Source organism: Puma concolor, chromosome A3 (genome assembly GCF_028749965.1).
Source record: "Puma concolor isolate L17-30 chromosome A3, mPumCon1.1.hap2, whole genome shotgun sequence".
Lineage (NCBI taxonomy): Eukaryota > Metazoa > Chordata > Mammalia > Carnivora > Felidae > Puma > Puma concolor.
The window spans coordinates 79,549,915-79,569,533 of NC_141669.1; the positions used below are offsets into that span (position 1 = coordinate 79,549,915).

Here is a 19,619-nt window from a genome sequence, read left to right on the forward strand (position 1 = left end):
CGGTTTCATCAGAGGGTCTGTGGACCACTTAAAGATGAAGGACTAAGGATATGGATGATAATTGGAATTAGAAATGTACCGGCGACCCAAATAGTAATTTATAAACTCCTAGTTAGGCATTTTATGTTCATATCTGCATTTTCCTCACATGCAGTCTATTTCTCTTGCATTACCCCTCAGATTCTCTCAAAAAAGCAAACGAATATTTGATATTCATGTTCTGTGTAGAGGACATTAAGATGTATCACACAATCTCCATTTCTTTCTGAATTTTCACTGACTTTGTAGGACCTGAATATGTAAGGCCAATGCTATTATTCCCGATACTCAGCAGAATTTTCTGCTTGAAAGCATACACAGAGATGCTATTCAGGATTTAATTCCATAGATACCAACTTACTGCTTATTTGTTAAATGTCTGGGGAAGAATTATACAGCAAGACAAGTCTTAAATTAACCAAGTGAAAAGAATTCTAGTAATATTCATCTTCATTAAAATGGAATTTATAGGTGTCCTTTGATGGGCATCTCTAGGTGCAAATGGACACTGCAGGGCCTCTGCCAGGAGCAGCCCAGCACATCTTTGGCCATTGTCATTTTGGGACTTCTTTGAAGTTAGGGATTTACCCTGGTAGGAATCAAGAAAATTGGAGTGAGGAACGCTTTTGCACCATTCCAAACAAAGAGAAATGAGTAAAGCCTAATATGAGGTATACCAGGGGTGGGGACATAGAGAAGGCACAGTGTGAGCCACCTGCACAGCCAAACCTCCTTCAGGCAGTTGGGAGAACTGATCCTTGCCTTTCTTGCCACCCCAGTTGACATTTGTGGTGAAAGGGTCATCTGGCTACTGTGTAGACTCAGAGAAGAGAGAACTGGGGAGAGTCTCTCAGGCACACTGCTTGGCCTCATTTAGGGATTGAAGGGACCTCCATGGGGGAACATATGAAGGAGTCTTGGGCTGTGAAAGGCTTCCTCAATGTCATGCAGGGGTTCCACATGGAAAGGCCCCGCTACTTTCTTAGACACAGAGCTGCTAGAATAAGTGTGTGGAAGGAGTCAGGGTCAGTTGGGCTGGTGTGCGTGAAAGGTTTACTTCCATGTTCTGAGTCTTCTCTTCAAAGCTGTGAGAACATAAACTAGGGAAAGGAATCCTTGAGTGGGGTGCAGGCAGGAGGTCAGGAATGGCCAGTTTCCGTTGCAGGGATGGAGCTCCTTCTGCAGTCCAGGTGTGCCTGCACCCTCTGCCTAGCTCTCCCAACACCACACTGGGTCCAGTTTAGCAAACACTACTTGAGGCTGGGTGAAGGTGGGGGTTCACGAGAATACACTAACAGACTTTCTCGTGCCTGCGCTCTCTTTAGCTGTATGGAATGACGGAAATAGCTTTGGAGCTAGAGAACAGGGTTCGAAGCTCATCCCCAGCACTGCCCATCTGAATGACCTTGGGCAAGTCCTCTACTGTGAATTTCCTCATCTGTGGCTTAGAACTAATACTCCCTATTCATGAGTAAATGAGATGATGTTCCCATGAATGCATTCCACAGATATTTACTGAGTACCTTTTATGTGCCAGGCATTGCTATCAGTCTAGAATACAGTGGTAAGCAAGATGAACCTGTCTTCAGTGAAACTTATGTTTTATAGGGAAATAGGCAATGAGCAAATAAATATATGAAAATGTCAGGTAGCATATGAAAAGCTGAAAATGCTACCCACAGTACCTGGCACCCACAATCAGTACTAAATCAATGTTAATTGCTTTCCCTTCCCAAATATATCAGCTATAAGTCAATACAGGAATAGTTCCTGGCTAAAACTCTACAAAATTAACAGAATTTAGGTCTAGCATATCCAGTCTGGTATCAGGGGTAGTGGCCAGGAGTCCCTGGTAAGAAACAAGGATAACGATAGCCCCACCTCAGAGGGTTGTAGGGAGGATGCAGGCAGAGAGCACAAGCAGAGCTCTTAGTGCTTGGTATACAGTATGTACTCAGAGATGGAAGGTAGGCTGAAGGGAGGGGAGGCAGCAGAGAGGACTTTGCTCTGTGCTTGCAGTTGACAAGAGTGATGAGGTCAGCTCAGTTAGGTTGCTGTTTGGTTAGGAAACCAGCTGATGGCCAGAGGGGAGAGGAGAGAAAAAAGGATGAGAGGTGGAGGTGGGCTCGTGGCCAGGGGCAGGCTCAATTGCTGCAGCCAGATCCAGAGACAGAGGCTGTGTGTAAGTGGTGGTTGGAATGAGGCCAGACCCTTGGGGACCACTTAACTGTCACCTCCCTGGGTGGTGTGTGAGCTCCATAAGGCCAGCCATTGGTGCATCCCGAGTCCTCTCTCCCTTATCACTCTGCCTTTCCAGGGCTCATAAGATGAATATAGGAAGGGTTAAAGACCAAATGATAGGAACTAGAAGCAGAGAATAGAAACTGGCTGAAGGAGCCAGCAAGTTGGGTCAATCAAAGAGGGACTCCTGGCACTTGGAAACTCAGAGGAAGTGGGGACAGGACAATCAGAAGCAGTTTCTGAAGGTTCCTAGCTGGGCTGTGGTTGTGGTGGTGGAGAGATGACAGAGGAATTTATCAGTTCATCTTTTCTGAGAGCCAGATAATGTTAACATTACTTGACAGTCGATCCTTACCAAGAGACAGTTTTTTTTTAGAGATATCTTTTTAACGTTTTTTATTTATTTTTGAGACAGAGAGAGACAGAGCATGAACAGGGGAGGGTCAGAGAGAGAGAGGGAGACACAGAATATGAAACAGGCTGCAGGTTCTGAGCTGTCAGCACAGAGCCCGACACGGGGCTTGAACTCACAAACCGCGAGATCATGACCTGAGCCAAAGTCGGACGCTTAACTGACTGAGCCACCCAGGCGCCCCTAAGAGACAGTTTTCTTGCAAATGAGGGGAACAAACAGTCTGGCATTGCTTCTAATACCAAAAATTAGCTTTGAATTTCAGTCCTACCATGTAAGAGCTTGATGACCCTAGGAAACAATCTTTCTGAGTCTCAGTTTCTCCTTTGTCTGTGGAGCCCATACCCATTGGGCCAATTAGGGTTGCATGTTACTGGGGAGAAAAGCAGAGGAGCAGACAAATGACTGTAACAATGGAGAGATTTATGTTCCTATGGATAAGAAACCCAGGGGTAGGTAGTCTAGATTCTATAGCTACTCACGGATGTCTCCAAGAAAACAGACTTCTTTTTATGTTCATTCTCTACCATCTTTGTTTATGATTTCCACCCTCATGGTTGTAAGATGGCTGCTCCATCTCTAGGGTGTGTCCATTTTCCAGGGGGTGCGGATGGAAAGGGGAAGGACATTAGGACATTAATGTTGTTGTTGTTCTTGTTGTTGATGTTGTTGTTGTTGTTGTTAAATCTTTGCCTTTTTACCAGAGAAAAGGAATCTTTCCCCTGGGACTTCCACCTGTATCTCAGTGGACAAAACTGGGTCACATGGCCCATTCTAGCTGCAAAAACATGTCAGAAGATGAATTGTTATGTGTATATGGTTGTTTGTTTGTTTGTTTTTTAACTGGGCACATTACTGTCATGAAAAGAAAACCAGGGCTCTGCCAGTAAAAAAAAGATGGGAGGAATTGATATTAGTAGACAACTATCCGTCTTTCCAGCACTGCCTCACAGGATGATTGTGAGGACTAACTGGCATGTTATGCTCCCAGCAGAGTGCCTAGCACGTACAAGGACCCTCAATAACCGTCTCTTCTTTCACTCTGTGGGAAACTCATTGACAATGGCCTTTCTGAGGCTGGAAATTGCTCTTTTGGAGTAGGTGCTTTGGAAGCCACCTTGAGATCCAGTGGCCTCCTCTCTAGAATCCCAATAGCAAGGATGTTTTACCCTGATACTTTCAGTGCTCTAAAATATAACCCAGAACTTTATTATTATTATTTTTAAATATGTTAAGCTTATTTATAGTTTGCTGTGTTTCTTTTTTTTAATTTTTTTAATGATTATTTATTTTAGAGAGAGAGAGAGAGCATGAGCAGGGGAGGGACAGAGAGAGAGGGAGACACCAAATTTGAAGCAGCTACCGGCTCTGAGCTATCAGCACAGAGCCCAACACGGGGCTCAAACTCATGGACTGTGAGATCATGACCTGAGCTGAAGTCAGACGCCCAACCGACTGAGCACCCAGACACCCCTGCCCAACACTCTAAAAGCATGAGCTTTAGGCTTAGGTGCACCTAAAATTGAGTGATTTAGTTAGTCACATCTTTCTTCCAGATTCTTTTCTCCACCAAATTGTGAGCCCTCACCTCAGAAGCAATGGCTGAGTCATTGGTCTTCATACTCTCACCACCTGGCATTGTTTGCTTTGTTTATTGAATTGACACCTTTCCAAGAAGCCACTCATCACTGTATAAGGAATTACTAGTTGAGAATCTCACTGTCTATAGCAAATACTAAGGACTTTCACATCTAATTTTTTCTTTCTTTTCCTCTCTTTCCATCTCCCTTTTTTCCCCTCAAAATGTATCATTTCAGCCACCTGAAATGGTTGTAGACCAAGTCAAAGTTTTTCAGAAAATTCCCATTTACACCATCTCCTTCAATTACAATGATGAGATTGCAAATGGATTTTTGAAAGAGCTTGCTTCTTTGACTGGAGGAGAGTTCCACCTTTATAATTTTGGCTGCAAGGATCTGTATCCTCCAGAGGCTATTCAGGTAAGAGCTTAATGAACTGAGAAGAGAGTGTTCACTCTGTACAGGCTGGAGGCCAATGGATAATACCTTAGTTGATAAAACTGCAACCACAAAGACAACTTAGTCAAGCAAATGAAATCACTTAACCATTTACTCCAAGATGTGGTCCAAGGACCATCTGAACTAAGGCATTTGTGAAAATGCAGATTTCCAGGGTCACACTTCAGAGCTACTAAATTAAACTCTAGGCATAGAGGCCCAGAAATCTTAATTAATATATTTTGTTTTTCTTCTAGGCTTTTTATTATGGAAAGTTTCAAACATACAGAAAAGTAGAAAAGTATATAGACCCCTGCCTCATGTACCCATCAGTCAGATTCAATAATTATCAACATTTTGCCAAATGTTAGGAATCTGTATTTTTTTTAAGTTTATTTTTGAGAAAGAGAGAGAGAGAGGGAGAGAGAGATTGAGAATCTCAAGGACACTCTGCACTGTCAGTGCAGAGCCCGACACAGGGCTTGAACCCGTGAACCATGAGATCATGACCTGAGCCAAAACCAAGAATCAGACACTTAACCGACTGAGTCACCCAGGCATCCCAGGAATCTGTATTTTTAACAAGCATCCCAAGGGGTCCCTACTTGGAACTTTGTTAACCTCTGCTGTTTATAGACATTTGTGGAAAACTTAAGAAAAATTCAGATCCTAGGAAGTCTCCCGACTTCTCAGACTGTATAACCATGTGACCATCTGATAAATCAATTCATTCTAATGGGCTGATGGGAGAAACTAAATAACATTCTATTCTCCAGTACTCCAGTCTTGGCCTGAGGATATGCATTTCAAGAATGCCCTTCTAGAGAATGTTTTTTATCTTATCATCTCTCCTGCAGAGTCACTTTAAATCCAGGACAAGCCAGAGCAATGCTGACATTTGAATAAACCACTAGAGTCTGGGGAATGAATCATCTGAAAGGAGAAGGATCGGAGGGAACAATGAGCTCTCTGAGCTCACACAAGGCAGGGAATAGTGACTCCCTCCATCAGCTAGACTGGAAAACTTCATAATCCAATGGACATTGGGTAGAGTATAAAGAAGGATCTTGCCTCAGGAGTGTGAAAAACCAAATGCTGCTCCAGGTCTGCCTAGAAAATCTTCAAAATGCAAGACCCGAAAGGATTGATCTATTTCCAAGGAAGTTAACTGCATCCCTGAACAAACCCCAAGAATAATTATAAGAAAGCAAAAATATCCATGACCCAAGAAAGTAAAATTAACAGTTTCTGACATTAATTCAAATAGTACCAAGTATGTGAAAAAAGCAAGAAAATACAAGTCCATAAGGAGGAGAAAAAGCAAACACAAAAATTAAAACATGTGCATAACTGATGCAGATATTAGTGTTAGAGCATAAAAACAGTTATTGTAGCTCTATCTGATATATTCAAAAAGGGAGAGATGAAAAATACAATTAAGACACAATTAAAAATTTTAGAGATGTAAACTACAATGTATGAGGTGAAGAATACATGGGCTGAGAAGAACAGCAGGTCAGACATTGCAGAACAAAAGATTAGTAAACTGTAAGGCAGCAATAGAAACTATCCAAAATGTAACAGAAGAAAGAGAATTAAAACAATAAACAAAAACCTAGAAAATAGGGCATAAGTGAGCTGTGGGAAACTTCAAGTAGTCTAATAGGTATGTAGTTGAAGCAATAGTGCCAGAAATTTTCCAAATTGGTTAAAAACTATAAACCCACAGATCCATGAAACACAATGAATGCTAAGCACAAGAAACAGGAGGAAACTACACCAAATCATATCAGACTTAAACTTCTTAGAAGCAGTGACAAAGAGAAAATCTTAAAAGAATAGGGTGAAAGAAGCTGCATTATTTAGAGGAACACAGATAAGGATGACAGCATATTTCTCATCAGAAACAATGCATGTGAAAAGACAGTGGAGTTATATTTTTAAAGTACTGAAAGAAAAAAAAAGCTCAGTGTAGAATCTATAAACTGAAAATACCTCTCAAAAAGGAAAGTAGAATAAAGACTTCAAAGATATACAAAAACTGAAAAAATTTGTCACCATTAAACCTGCAGTAAAAGATATATTATAGGCAGTACTTTCGGCAGAAGAAAAACTATACCAGATGGATATACAGATCTACACTTAGGACTGAAAAGCAAAGGATAACTGCATGGGTCGATAATTAAGACTTTTTTTTTTTACTTCTTATGTAAATCTACTTATAAGATAAATTACCAGAGGGACTTTCAGTTCCAGCAGTAACGGTGTTGCCCCATTCCTTCCAGATCCTACATCTTATAGCTAAAAAAAATCCTGGATATAACACAACAAATAAGCATAGGAATATTCTGAAAGGTGGAGAGAAGAAAATAGAATCCCTAGGGACCTCAGAACTTAAGGAATGACATGGAAGTAAGTCTTGGGGGATTTGTTAATGCCTCCCATATATCCCAGATAGCACACTACTGAACCCTCCAATCTGGAATCTCTAACAGGCACAGTCAAAAAAAAAAAAAAAAAAAAAAACCAAGAAAACCTCATTCTTCCTAGCCAAAGGACTGAGAAGAAGGTGACCTAAAACAGAAAACCTTTTTTGCAATACCTGCCATAGTCTAGTCATACACCAATGGAAAAACTTCACCCCTTCCCCTGAGATTTGAGCTGAACAGGGAGCTGATCTTCTGCAAACCCCTGGAAGCAAGTGATGGTGCTCTGATCCCTCTGCCAGGTGGCATTCGTAGAGCTGACCAGAGAGCTAATCCTGCATCCCCCACATGGTGGAAGCAGGCAATGCTCTGATCTCTCTGCCAGGGTAGTGTGAGTAGGGCTGAATGGAAAGCTTATTCTCCAAACCCTACTAGACAGAAGCAGGTGGTGTTCTAAATCCTGTGCTGGGGTAGTATCAGAGGAATGAGAGGAAGCTTATTGTCCAGTCAACAGTGCTCTGATTCTCCCATCATGGAGTCCAGTGGCAAGCTGGACTACCCCACCATGCAGCTCTAAGACTTAACAAGGTAGTGTGAGAACACTCTAGTCACTGCCGTGCTACACCACAGCCCTCATCTGAGTGGGACTCAGTGAGGAGATGAGCCTCCAAAAACACTCCTCATCAGTGAAAATGAAAAAGGAATTGTGATTTGGAGATAGGCAGCACTCCACTTTCCCCCTATCCCTGGTGCCAGTGAGGGTTGATAGGAGGCTGAGGCTCCATAACACCCAAAAGAATAAGCATAAATTAAATGTGAAAGAGGAGTAGCCCTCCTGTGCTCCTCCCTGAGTGGAGAACTGATCCTCCACCCCATCCAGTATCAACAAGACCAAAGGAGGCAGTGCTATGTGGAGCTCCCCAGTACTCTGACTCCCTACTCTTAGGGGCTCTCTCTGTGAACAAAGTAGAGATTGCTGTCCCACACAAAGATAGCTGAACTCCTGACACTGTAACAGCTTGCTTTGATGATAATAACTGGGAAAAAAAATCACCAGATACACAGTTGTGCCCAAATGAAAGTAAAATTTAGCCATGAGAGCCCCAAACATATAAAAAGTGTACTAGAAAAACAGGTTCCCTAGGATAAGTGGGTAGGACTAGCCAAAGAGACACAGCCACAAGTGGTCTGGTTTGGGAAGCCTTTTTCCCCAGAGACCTGAGATTCTTCTCTGCACAGAGACACCAGAATGTGTGCGGGAAAAACAGGCAAGAATGATCCAGCCAGAGCAAGTGGTCCATTCCAGGAAAACTCTTCCTATGGGACAGGGACCCTCCTACCCCACCCAGTGACACAGGACACCCTGGGGAGAGAGTAGAGGCACCAAAAAATACCTGGCAATGTGACTATAGGAAACTCCTTCTGCCGGCTTAGACAGCACCAGCAGGGACCAGCGGGAGCCCCAGTGACACCAAATTAATAAAGGAGACCAAAATAATATCAAAAAGGCTCTGAAAATTAAACTGCCATTGGAGCAGCAGCCCACAAAAGTAGGACAAAGTCCCACATGCTAAATTTAAACAGTTACTGTGAGCTAAAATAAAAGTTTTATTTAGAAATTTTTTTAAAGTTTATTTCTTTATTTTGAGAGAGAGAGAGAGAGAGAGAGAGAGAGAGCAAGTGGGGGGAGGGGCAGAGAGAGAGGGAGAAAGAGAGAATCCCCAGCAGGCTCCACACAGCCAACATAGAGCTCCATGTAGGGCTTGAATTCGCAAACTGTGAGATCATGACCTGAGCCAAAGTCAAGAGTCAGACGCTTAACTGACTGAGCCACCCAGGTGCCCCGAAAATAAAAATTTTTAAATAGGACCTAGAGTTTCATAACACAATATATCCAGAATGTTCTGGATACAGTAAAAAGTCACTCATCATACCAAGAACCAAGAAAATCACAACTTGAATGAGAAAAGACCATCATATGATCCCAACACTGAGATAGATGAATCAGATGTTGGAATTACATGACAAGGATTTTAAAGAACCTATTATAAAAATGCTTCAACAATCAATTACAAGTTATATAGAGAGAAATGAACAAATAGAAAATCTCAGCGAAGATGTAGAAGTTATAAAAATTTCCAGGTGGGTATTCTAGAACTGAAAGATGCAATAAAAAGTAAACTCACTGGATAGGCTCAGTGGTGAGAATGCAGATGACTTAATGTTATCAGTGAACTTGAGGTCAGATGACAGAATTCTGTCAATCTGAACAATAGAGAGAAAGCCAGAACCATGGGAACCTATAGGACAATAATGAGAGACATTAGTATAATCGGAGTTTCCCAAAGAAAGGAGAAAGAAAGGGGGGTGAAAGACTACATGGAAAAATAATAGCTGAAAGATGCCCAAATTTGGTGAAAGATATAAACATACAGATTCAAGAAAATGAGTAAACTCCAAAGAGAAGTTTGGAGTAGACAACTTTGCAGTCATAAATTTGACAACTTAGAAAAAAAAAAAGGACCACTTCCACAAGAAACAAAAACTACCAGAAATCAACCAAGATAAAATGTGCAGTGTGAATCACACCAAAATAAATATTTTATCAAGAGAAATGAAAGCAGATGTCTGAAAAAATACTTGAACACAAAAGTTCATAGCCTGTTTATAATAACCCAAGCTCATAAAGTCCCTCAACCAGTGACTAAATTTAGGTATTCAATATATAATATAATACTACTCAGCATCGGTGAATGAACTCCTGATTCATGCTGCAACCCTGGTGAATCTCAAAGCGTATGAATGAAGTTGGACAAAGAATACATACTGCATGATTTCATTTATATAAAATTCTACAAAATTGAAGCTATAGTTTCAATATAGTGACAGAAAGAAGATGAATAGTTGCCTAGGAATTGGGGGGGGAAGGGTATGGAGGATGGCAAATTTACAAGGGGACCTGAGGAAACTTTTGGGGGTTATGGATATGTCTATTATCTTGATTGTTATGAAGATTTTACAAGTGTGAATGTCAAAACTATTCAAATGGTACACTTTACATACATTTGGTCTATTTTATATAGTTTTATATTCATATAAATTTTATATTAATTATACTTCACTAAAACTGTTTATTAGAATGGAATAATATGAGAACTACATGAAATTCTTTAGATCTTTTCTTGATACAGTTGGTTTTCTGTTAGAAATGTTTGAAATTTGAACTCTTCACAATATGTTTACTTCTCATTTTGGCAGAATGAAGATCTGACTCTTTTAATTAAGGAAATGGAGCAGGGACGAAGTGACCTGGAGAAGGTACAAAACCTTTATTCGGAGTCCTTGATCATGGATTGGTGGTACAATGGGGAAAAGGAAGGAGACAGTAGGTGAGTGTGCCAGAGCCCCTGTTTTCCCCCTCAGATGCTCTGCTCACTCTCCTTGCTACCTCTTTTTTCTGTAGTACTTCTGGGGATTTCTTTTAGTGAAAGGAATCACATAGCATGATTATGTAGGAATTTTTTTTAAGGAAAGAGAATTCATAATCTAATTTTATAATCTAATATGTGGCTTAAAGAGGCCACATATTTACCTTTATATGTAAGTTCTAAAATCCTTGTGCGGCACTTAAGAGAGCAATGTTAACATCTCATCTCCACCCCGTGTGGATAGGCCCCCCACCCCCAGCAGTGACAGAGCACAGCAGGAGTGCTATGTATTGTAGCAGATTTGACTCAGGGATCAGGAGCCCCAAGGGTCTCTGTGTGATCTTGGCGAATCTCTAACTTCTCTCCATACCTGTCCATTGCTAAGTCTCCATTTCCTCATCTTGGAAATGGCAGCTGTGGTGGTAGGTTTGGGATAGATAATTTCTCAGGTCTTTTTCTAGCCTATAATCTAATATGCCTGTAATTAGTAATCTTTTAAACAAAAATCAAAACCACACCAATATTCAGAAATGGTGTCTGGGGCGCCTGGGTGGCGCAGTCGGTTGGGCGTCCGACTTCAGCCAGGTCACGATCTCGCGGTCCGTGAGTTCGAGCCCCGCGTCGGGCTCTGGGCTGATGGCTCAGAGCCTGGAGCCTGTTTCCGATTCGGTGTCTCCCTCTCTCTCTGCCCCTCCCCCGTTCATGCTCTGTCTCTCTCTGTCCCAAAAATAAAAATAAAAAATAAACGTTGAAAAAAAAAAAAATGGTGTCAAATCTTATTAATACAATTTAACATTATACAGATATTCAAATATCTCAGCTTCATATAAATACCCTATCAGGAAGATGTCTTTTTTTTTTTAAGGTTTATTTACTTATTTGGAGAGAGAGAGAGAGAAAGCGTGCACATGTGTGCATGACTGGCTGTGGGGGAGGGGGAGGGAGGGAGGGAGGGGCAGAGGGAGAGAGAGAATCCCAAGCAGGCTCCACACTGTCAGCACAGATCCTGTTGCAGGGCTGGATCTCATGAACTGTGCGATCATGACCTGAGTCAAATCAAGAGTCAGGTGCTTAACTGGGCCACCCAGGTGCTCCAGGGGGATGTCTTTTTTTAAAAAACAGTGATAGCAAATACAAAGAAGTTGAAAATACATTTATCAATCAGGATTTCATCTTTGTCAATATTAACTGTCTTCCTCTTAGCAAATTAAGCATTCATATGGGCTGGAGGCAGGGCATGAGCATGGAATCAGTAAAAGAGATAAATATTATACTGGGAAATCTTCTAATGAAATTTTACAGAATTATTTTTAAAGTATTTACTTGGAAAAGCTCAGGTCCATCTTCTCAATTCAGATAATTGGAACAAATAAACTAACAGTCAAACAAATGGGCAGCACCTCAATGTAAATTACCCTTTGTAGCTTAACTATCTTCTTTCCCTTATTTAATCAAACTAAAAAATCTCGGGACAAAATGACTAGCTATTACTTGGAAGTTGGCTTAGTCAGTTGACTGTATCTGCTATTGATTGAGTAGTGAATGCATTTTTGGTTTTTGTGTTCTTTTTTAGGGGCTATGTTCTAGAGTCATGCAGAAAAGTATTTTAATCCAGGCTTCCCATCATTACATGTTGGGTAAATTTGGGCAAGTTAGTTAACCCTGCTGAGCCTCAGTTTCCTCATCCACAACATGGGAATAATGGTGGTCATATGGTTGTTGGGGATATTAAATGAGGATATGCCTGTCATGTAATAAAAGCCTCATTCTAGAGAGAGCATCCTCCTATACTTCCTTATAACATAACATTAGGAAAAGTTAATTCGCTGACATAACTATAGTCAAAAATAAATTACCTTGTTCTAGCTTTTTACTAGGTGAAAAAATGTTTCAGCTCCAAATCTCCTCTCCCTTCCTTCTTTTTTAAAGCATTTATGGAAGCGCAGATCATTTGCCTGGCGAACTGGGATGCACAGATGAATATAAGCCTGGCCCCTTCCATCACAAGATGCAGTGTGGTGGGGGATACAGACACACAAGATTATGGAACACTGTGGAGTGGTTGATGAAGTAGGCAGGCAGGTGGGGGGGGGGGTGTAGGAGAGAGGGCATGTTTTACAGTGTTAGAGCAGGAGATTGTTTTGGAAACTTTCCTTTCTGTGGCTGCTATGTTTAGAGCTTCGGGAAAGGTATGTCTGGGAAAGTTCTCTGGCATTTCTAGGGCCCCTCCTGGCTCCAGATCTTCACCAGAATGGTTTGCTGTGATCTGGTACTGGCATAGGGGGTCCAAGGCAAGGGTTTCCCTTCTCTGGCTTTTATAAGAGCTATCTAGTCAACCCTATGGTAGAGAAATGGGTTTGTGTAAGGCTTTCTCATTTACAACTGGCTTTTCCTCATGTTCATTCTCACATCAGTCCCACAGAGTTAGTGCACAGCTGAATTACCCCACAGTTTACAGAAGAGGAAAGTTAGGAAGTTCAGAGAGGATTCAAGGACTTCGGCAAGTCACACAGCAGGGAAAGAACAGAGCTGCAGTGTGAGCCATAGCTAATGACTCCACATCTGGGCCCCTGTCCTTTCTTTGGCATCAGGGAAGATAATTCTTATATTCACCAAGCGAGGCGAGGCCCATTTCTTTAAGTTTGTAGCATTCAACATGATTGTATTGATCTAACTCTGCCTTCTTGATGGAAATTCTGTGTTTCTCCCCACTCCTTTTTTTCATCTATTTTTTTTATCTAAATCAAAACAGGCATCAAAAAGAAATCTCTTCTATGGTTTCAACTTCAGAAAAATGTGCAAAACCTCACTCTGATGTCGAATCAGCACAAATGTCATCCCTAGATACGTTGAAATTACCAGAGGACTTTTCAAATCAAAAGATTCCGAAAAGGAAAGTCCTCCACGCAGGTATCAGTGAACAAAATGGTTTGAATCTCATTACTAGTTTTCCTTCAATGCAAGAAGGTAGAATAAAACTAAATCCACCTAATATTTATTTTTTTAAATGACACCAACACTTCTTTTTTTTTTTTTAATGTTTATTTATTTAGTGAGAGAGAGAGCTGGGGGAAGAGAGAGAGAGAGAAAGTGCACAAGCAGGTGGGGGAGAGAGAGAATCCCAAGCAGGCTCCGCATAGAGCCCTGTGTGGCCCAATCTCAGGAACTGTAGGATCATGACCTGAGCAGAAATCAAGTCAGATGCTTAGCTGACTGAGCCACCCAGGTGCCCCAATGCACATAATATTTCAAAAGGAGCCTAAACCTATGGGTTTTTGGTTTTGTTTTTGTTCTAGTGACATGTAATTGACACATAACATTATATTGGTTTTAGGAGTACAACATAATGATTTGATAGTTGTATATATTGAAGATTGATCACCACAGTAAGTTTAGTTATCATCCATCACCATACATAGTTATAAAAACATTTTTCTCTTATGATGAGAGAAAAGATCTATTAAGATCTACACTCTTAGCAATTTTCAAATATGCAATAAAGTGTTAACTATAGTCACCATGCTGTACATTACATCCCCATCACTTTATTTTATAACTGGAAGTTTGTACCTTTAGACCTCCTTCGCCCATTTTGCCGACTTCCCCATCCCCCACCTCTGGCAACCACCAGTCTACTTTTTTTTTTTTTTTTAACTTTTTTTAATGTTTATTTTTGAGAGAGAGAGAGAGAGATAGAGCGTGAGTGGGGGAGGCCAGAGAGAGACACACACACAGAATCTGAACCAGACTCCAGGCTCTGAGCTTTCGGCACAGAGCCCGACACAGGGCTTGAACTCACGAACTGTGAGATCATGACCTGAGCCAAAGTCAGATGCTTAACCACCTGAACCACTCAGCATCCCTCTGTCATAAATTAACTAACCATATAAACATGGGTTTATTTCTGGACTCTTATGCTGTCCCATTGATCTGTGTGTCTGCTTTGATGCCAATACAATACTGTTTTGATTACTATGGCTTTATTAACAGTTTGAAATCAAGGAGCATGATACCTCTGGCATTGTTCTCCTTTCTCAAGATTGTTTTGGCTCTTTGGGGTCTTTTGTGGGTCCATACAAATTTTAGAATTGTAAACCTGTGTGTTTTTTTGTTGTTTTATTTTTTTTAATTGTGTTAATGTTTGTTTATTTTTGAGAGAAAGAGCGTGAGTAGGGGAGGGGCAAAGATAGAGGGAGACACAGAATCCCAAGCAAGCTCCAGGCTCTGAGCTGTCAGCACAGAGCCTGATGCAGGACTCAGACTCACGAACCATGAAATCATGACCTGAGCTGAAGTCAAACGCTCAACCGAGACACCCAGACGCCCCTGTAATGGCTAATGATTTTGAATATCTGTTCATGTGCTTGTTTGCAGTCTATATATCCTCTTAGAAAAAATGTCTGTGCATGTGCCTTACCCATTTTCTACATGGATCATTTGTTTTGTTTTTTATTGACAGGTACTGAAAGTTCTTCATTCTAGATTCTAGGATTTTGTTTTAAATATGTTGCTTGCATATATTTTCTCCCAGGATGTAGTTTGTCTTTTCATCTTCTTGAGTCTTTGACCAAGCAAAAGCTTTTAAAAATGCTGAGATTCAGTTTACCAGTCTTTCCTTTTATGGATCATGCTTCTGGTGTCAAATCTAGGAACCTTTTCCTTAGCCCTAATTCCTGAAGATTTTCTTTTATGTTTTTCCTTAGAAATTTTGTCATTTATTTACATAGTTTTAAAACAAATGTAGCTTTATATTATACATTTAAATCCATAATACATTTGAGTTTTTATTATTCTTATTATCCAAGTATAATTAACATAGTGTTATATTAGTTTTGGGTGTACAATATAACAATTCAACAATTCTATACATTTTTCAGTGCTCATCATGATAAGTATACTTTAAAAATTTTATTTATTTATTTTTAATATGAAATTTATTGTCAAATTGGTTTCCATACAACACCCAGTGCTCATCCCAACAGGTGCCCTCCTCAGTACCCATCACCCACCCCCCATCAACCCTCAGTTTGTTCTCAGTTTTTAAGAGTCTCTTATGTTTTGGCTCCCTCCCTAACCTTCTTTTTTTTTCCTTCCCCTCCCCCATGGTCTTCTGTTAAGTTTCTCAGGATCCACATAAGAGTGAAAACATATGCTATCTGTCTTTCTCTATATGACTTATTTCACTTAGCATAACACTCTCCAGTTCCATCCATGTTGCTACAAAATGCCATATTTCATTTTTTCTCATTGCCACGTAGTATTCCATTGTGTATATAAACCACAATTTCTTTATCCATTCATCAGTTGATGGACATTTAGGCTCTTTCCATAATTTGGCTATTGTTGAAAGTGCTGCTATAAACATTGGGGATACAGGTGCCCCTATGCATCAGCACTCCTGTATCCCTTGGTAAATTCCTAGCACTGCTACTGCTGGGTCATAGGGTAGATCTATTTTTAATTTTTTGAGGAACCTCCACACTGTTTTCCAGAGCGGCTGCACCAGTTTGCATTCCCACCAACAGTGCAAGAGGGTTCGTGTTTCTCCACATCCTCGCCAGCATCTATGGTTTCCTGATTTGTTCATTTTGGCCACTCTGACTGGCGTGAGGTGGTATCTGAGTGTGGTTTTGATTTGTATTTCCCTGATGAGGAGTGACATTGAGCATCTTTTCATGTGCCTGTTGGCCATCTGGATGTCTTCTTTAGAGAAGTGTCCATTCATGTTTTCTGCCCATTTCTTCACTGGATTATTTGTTTTTCAGGTGTGGAGTTTGGTGAGCTCTTTATAGATTTTGGATACTAGCCCTTTGTCCAATATGTCATTTGCAAATATCTTTTCCCATTCCGTTGGTTGCCTTTTAGTTTTGTTGATTGTTTCCTTTACAGTGCAGAAGCTTTTTATCTTCATGAGGTCCCAATAGTTCATTTTTGCTTTTAATTCCCTTGCCTTTGGGAATGTGTCAAGTAAGAAATTGCTACGGCTGAGGTCAGAGAGGTTTTTGCCTGCTTTCTCCTCTAGGGTTTTGATGGTTTCCTGTCTCACATTCAGGTCCTTCATCCATTTTGAGTTTATTTTTGTGAATGATGTAAGAAAGTGGTCTAGTTTCATCCTTCTGCATGTTGCTTTCCAGTTCTCCCAGCACCATTTGTTAAAGAGACTGTCTTTTTTCCATTGGATATTCTTTCCTGCTTTGTCAAAGATTAGTTGACCATACTTTTCTGGGTCTCATTCTTGGGTTTCTATTCCATTCCATTGGTCTATGTGTCTGTTTTTGTGCCAATACCATACTGTCTTGATGATTACAGCTTTGTAGTAGAGGCTAATGTATGGGATTGTGATGCCTCCTGCTTTGGTCTTCTTCTTCAAAATTACTTTGGCTATTCAGGGCCTGTTGTGGTTCCATACAAATTTTAGGATTGCTTGTTCTATCTTTAAGAAGAATGCTGGTGCAATTTTGATTGGGATTGCATTGAATGTGTAGATAGCTTTGGATAGTATTGACATTTTGACAATATTTATTCTTCCAATCCATGAGCATGGAATGTTTTTCCATTTCTTTATATCTTCTTCAATTTCCTTCATAAGCTATCTATAGTTTTCAGCATACAGATCTTTTACATCTTTGGTTAGGTTATTCCTAGTTATTTTATGCTTCTTGGTGCAATTGTGAATGGGATCAGTTTCTTTATTTGCCTTTCTGTTGCTTCATTATTAGTGTATAAGAATGCAACTGATTTCTGTACATTGATTTTGTATCCTGCAACTTTGCTAAATTCATGTATCAGTTCTAGCAGACTTTGGTGGAGTCTACCGGATTTTCCATGTATAATATCATGTCATCTGCAAAAAGTGAAAGCTTGACTTCATCATTGCCAATTTTGATGCCTTTGATTTCCTTTTGTTGTCCGATTGCTGATGGTAGCACTTCTAACACTATGTTAAACAACAGCGATGAGAGTGGACATCCCTGTCATGTTCCTGATTTCAAGGAGAAAGCTCTCAGTTTTTCCCCATTGATGATATTAGCTGTGGGCTTTTCATAAATGGCTTTTATGATGTTTAAGTATGTTCCTTCTATCCCGACTTTCTTGGGGGTTTTTATTAAGAAAGGATGCTGAATTTTGTCAAATGCTTTTTCTGCATCGATTGACAGGATCATATGGTTTTCATCTTTTTTTTTAATTAATGTGATGTATCACAATGATTGATTTGCAAATATTGAACCAGCCCTGCAGCCCAGGAATGAATCCCACTTGATCATGGTGAAGAATTGTTTTTATATGGTGTTGAATTTGATTTGCTAGTATCTTATTGAGAATTTTTGCATCCATATTCATCAGGGATATTGACCTGTAGTTCCCTTTTTTTGCTGGGTCTCTGTCTGGTTTAGGAATCAAAGTAATGCTGGCTTCATAGAATGAGTCTGGAAGTTTTCCTTCCCTTTCTATTTTCTGGAACAGCTTGAGAAGGATAGGTATTATCTCTGCTTTAAATGTCTGGTAGAATTCCCCTGGGAAGCCATCTGGTCCGGGACTCTTATTTGTTGGGAGATTTTTGATAACTGATTCAATTTCTTCACTGGTTATGGTCTGTTCAAGCTTTCTATTTCTTCCTGTTTGAGTTTTGGAAGTGGGTGGTGCTTAGGAATTTGTCCATTTCTTCCAGGTTGTCTAATTTGTTGCCATATAATTTTTCATAGTATTCCCTGATAATTGCTTGTATTTCTGAGGGATTGGTTATAATAATTGCATTTTCATTCATGATTTTATTTATTTGGGTCATCTCCCTTTTCTTTTTGAGAAGCCTGGCTAGAGGTTTATCAGTTTTGTTTATTTTTTCAAAAAACCAACTCTTGGTTTCATTGATCTGCTCTACAGTTTTTTTAGATTCTATATTGTTTATTTCTGCTCTGATCTTTATTATTTCTCTTCTGCTGGGTTTGGAGTGTCTTTGCTGTTCTGCTTCTATTTCCTTTAGGTGTGCTGTTAGATTTTGTATTTGGGATTTTTCTTATTTCTTGAGATAGGCCTGGATTGCAATGTATTTTCCTCTCAGGACTGCCTTTGCTGCATCCCAAAGCATTTGGATTGTTGTATTTTCATTTTCACTTGTTTCCATATATTTTTAAATTTCTTCTCTAATTGTCTGGTTGACCCACTCATTCTTTAGTAGGGTGTCTTTAACCTCCATTCTTTTGGAGATTTTCCAGACTTTTTCCTATGGTTGATTTCAAGCTTCATAGCATTGTGGTCTGAAAGTATGCATGGTATGATCTCAATTCTTTTATACTTATGAAGGGCTGTTTTGTGACCCAGTATGTGATCTATCTTGGAGAAGGTTCCATGTGCACTCTAGAAGAAAGTATATTCTGTTGCTTTGGGATGCAGAGTTCTAAATACATCTGTCAAGTCCATCTGATCCAATGTGTCATTCAGGGCCCTTGTTTCTTTATTGGTCCTGTGTCTAGATGATCTATCCATTGTTGTAAGTGGAGTGTTAAAGTCCCCTGCAATTACCACATTCTTATCAATAAGGTTGCTTATGTTTGTGATTAATTGTTTTATATATTTGGGGGCTCCCATATTCGGTGCATAGACATTTATAATTAATTGTTAGCTCTTCCTGATGGATAGACCCTGTAATTATTATATAATGCCCTTCTTCATCTCTTGTTACAGCCTTTAATTTAAAGTCTAGTTTGTCTGATATAAGTATGGCTGCTCCAGCTTCCTTTTGACTTCCAGTAGCATGCTGGATAGTTCTCCATCCCCTCACTTACAATCTGAAGGTGTCCTCAGGTCTAAAATGAGTCTCTTGTAGACAGTAAATAGGTGGGTCTTGTTTTTTTATCCATTCTTATATCCTATGTCTTTTGGTTGGAGTATTTAGTCCATTTACATTCAGTGTTATTATAGGAAGATATGGGTTTAGAGTCCTTGTGATGTCTGTAGGTTTCATTCTTATAGTGATGTCTCTGGTGCTTTGTGGTCCTTGCAACGTTTCACTCACAGAATCCCCCTTAGGGTCTCTTGTAGAGCTGGTTTAGTGGTG

At 40.1% G+C, this 19,619-nt stretch overlaps 1 protein-coding gene across 7 annotated transcripts in view; it reads left to right on the forward strand.

Moving 5' to 3' along the window:
- Positions 1–19,619, forward strand: part of VWA3B (von Willebrand factor A domain containing 3B) — a 214,686-nt gene that overhangs the window by 129,209 nt on the left and 65,858 nt on the right. For all 7 annotated transcript variants that reach the window (XR_015249270.1, XR_015249267.1, XR_015249268.1 and 4 more), the window contains exons 14-16: positions 4,510–4,692; positions 10,395–10,525; positions 13,317–13,474. Coding sequence is in view for 3 of the 7 variants with exons in the window: in XM_086701270.1 (XP_086557396.1) it covers positions 4,510–4,692; positions 10,395–10,525; positions 13,317–13,474 (472 nt within the window). In the remaining 4 variants the exon portion in view is untranslated. The remainder of the gene's footprint in view (positions 1–4,509; positions 4,693–10,394; positions 10,526–13,316; positions 13,475–19,619) is intronic.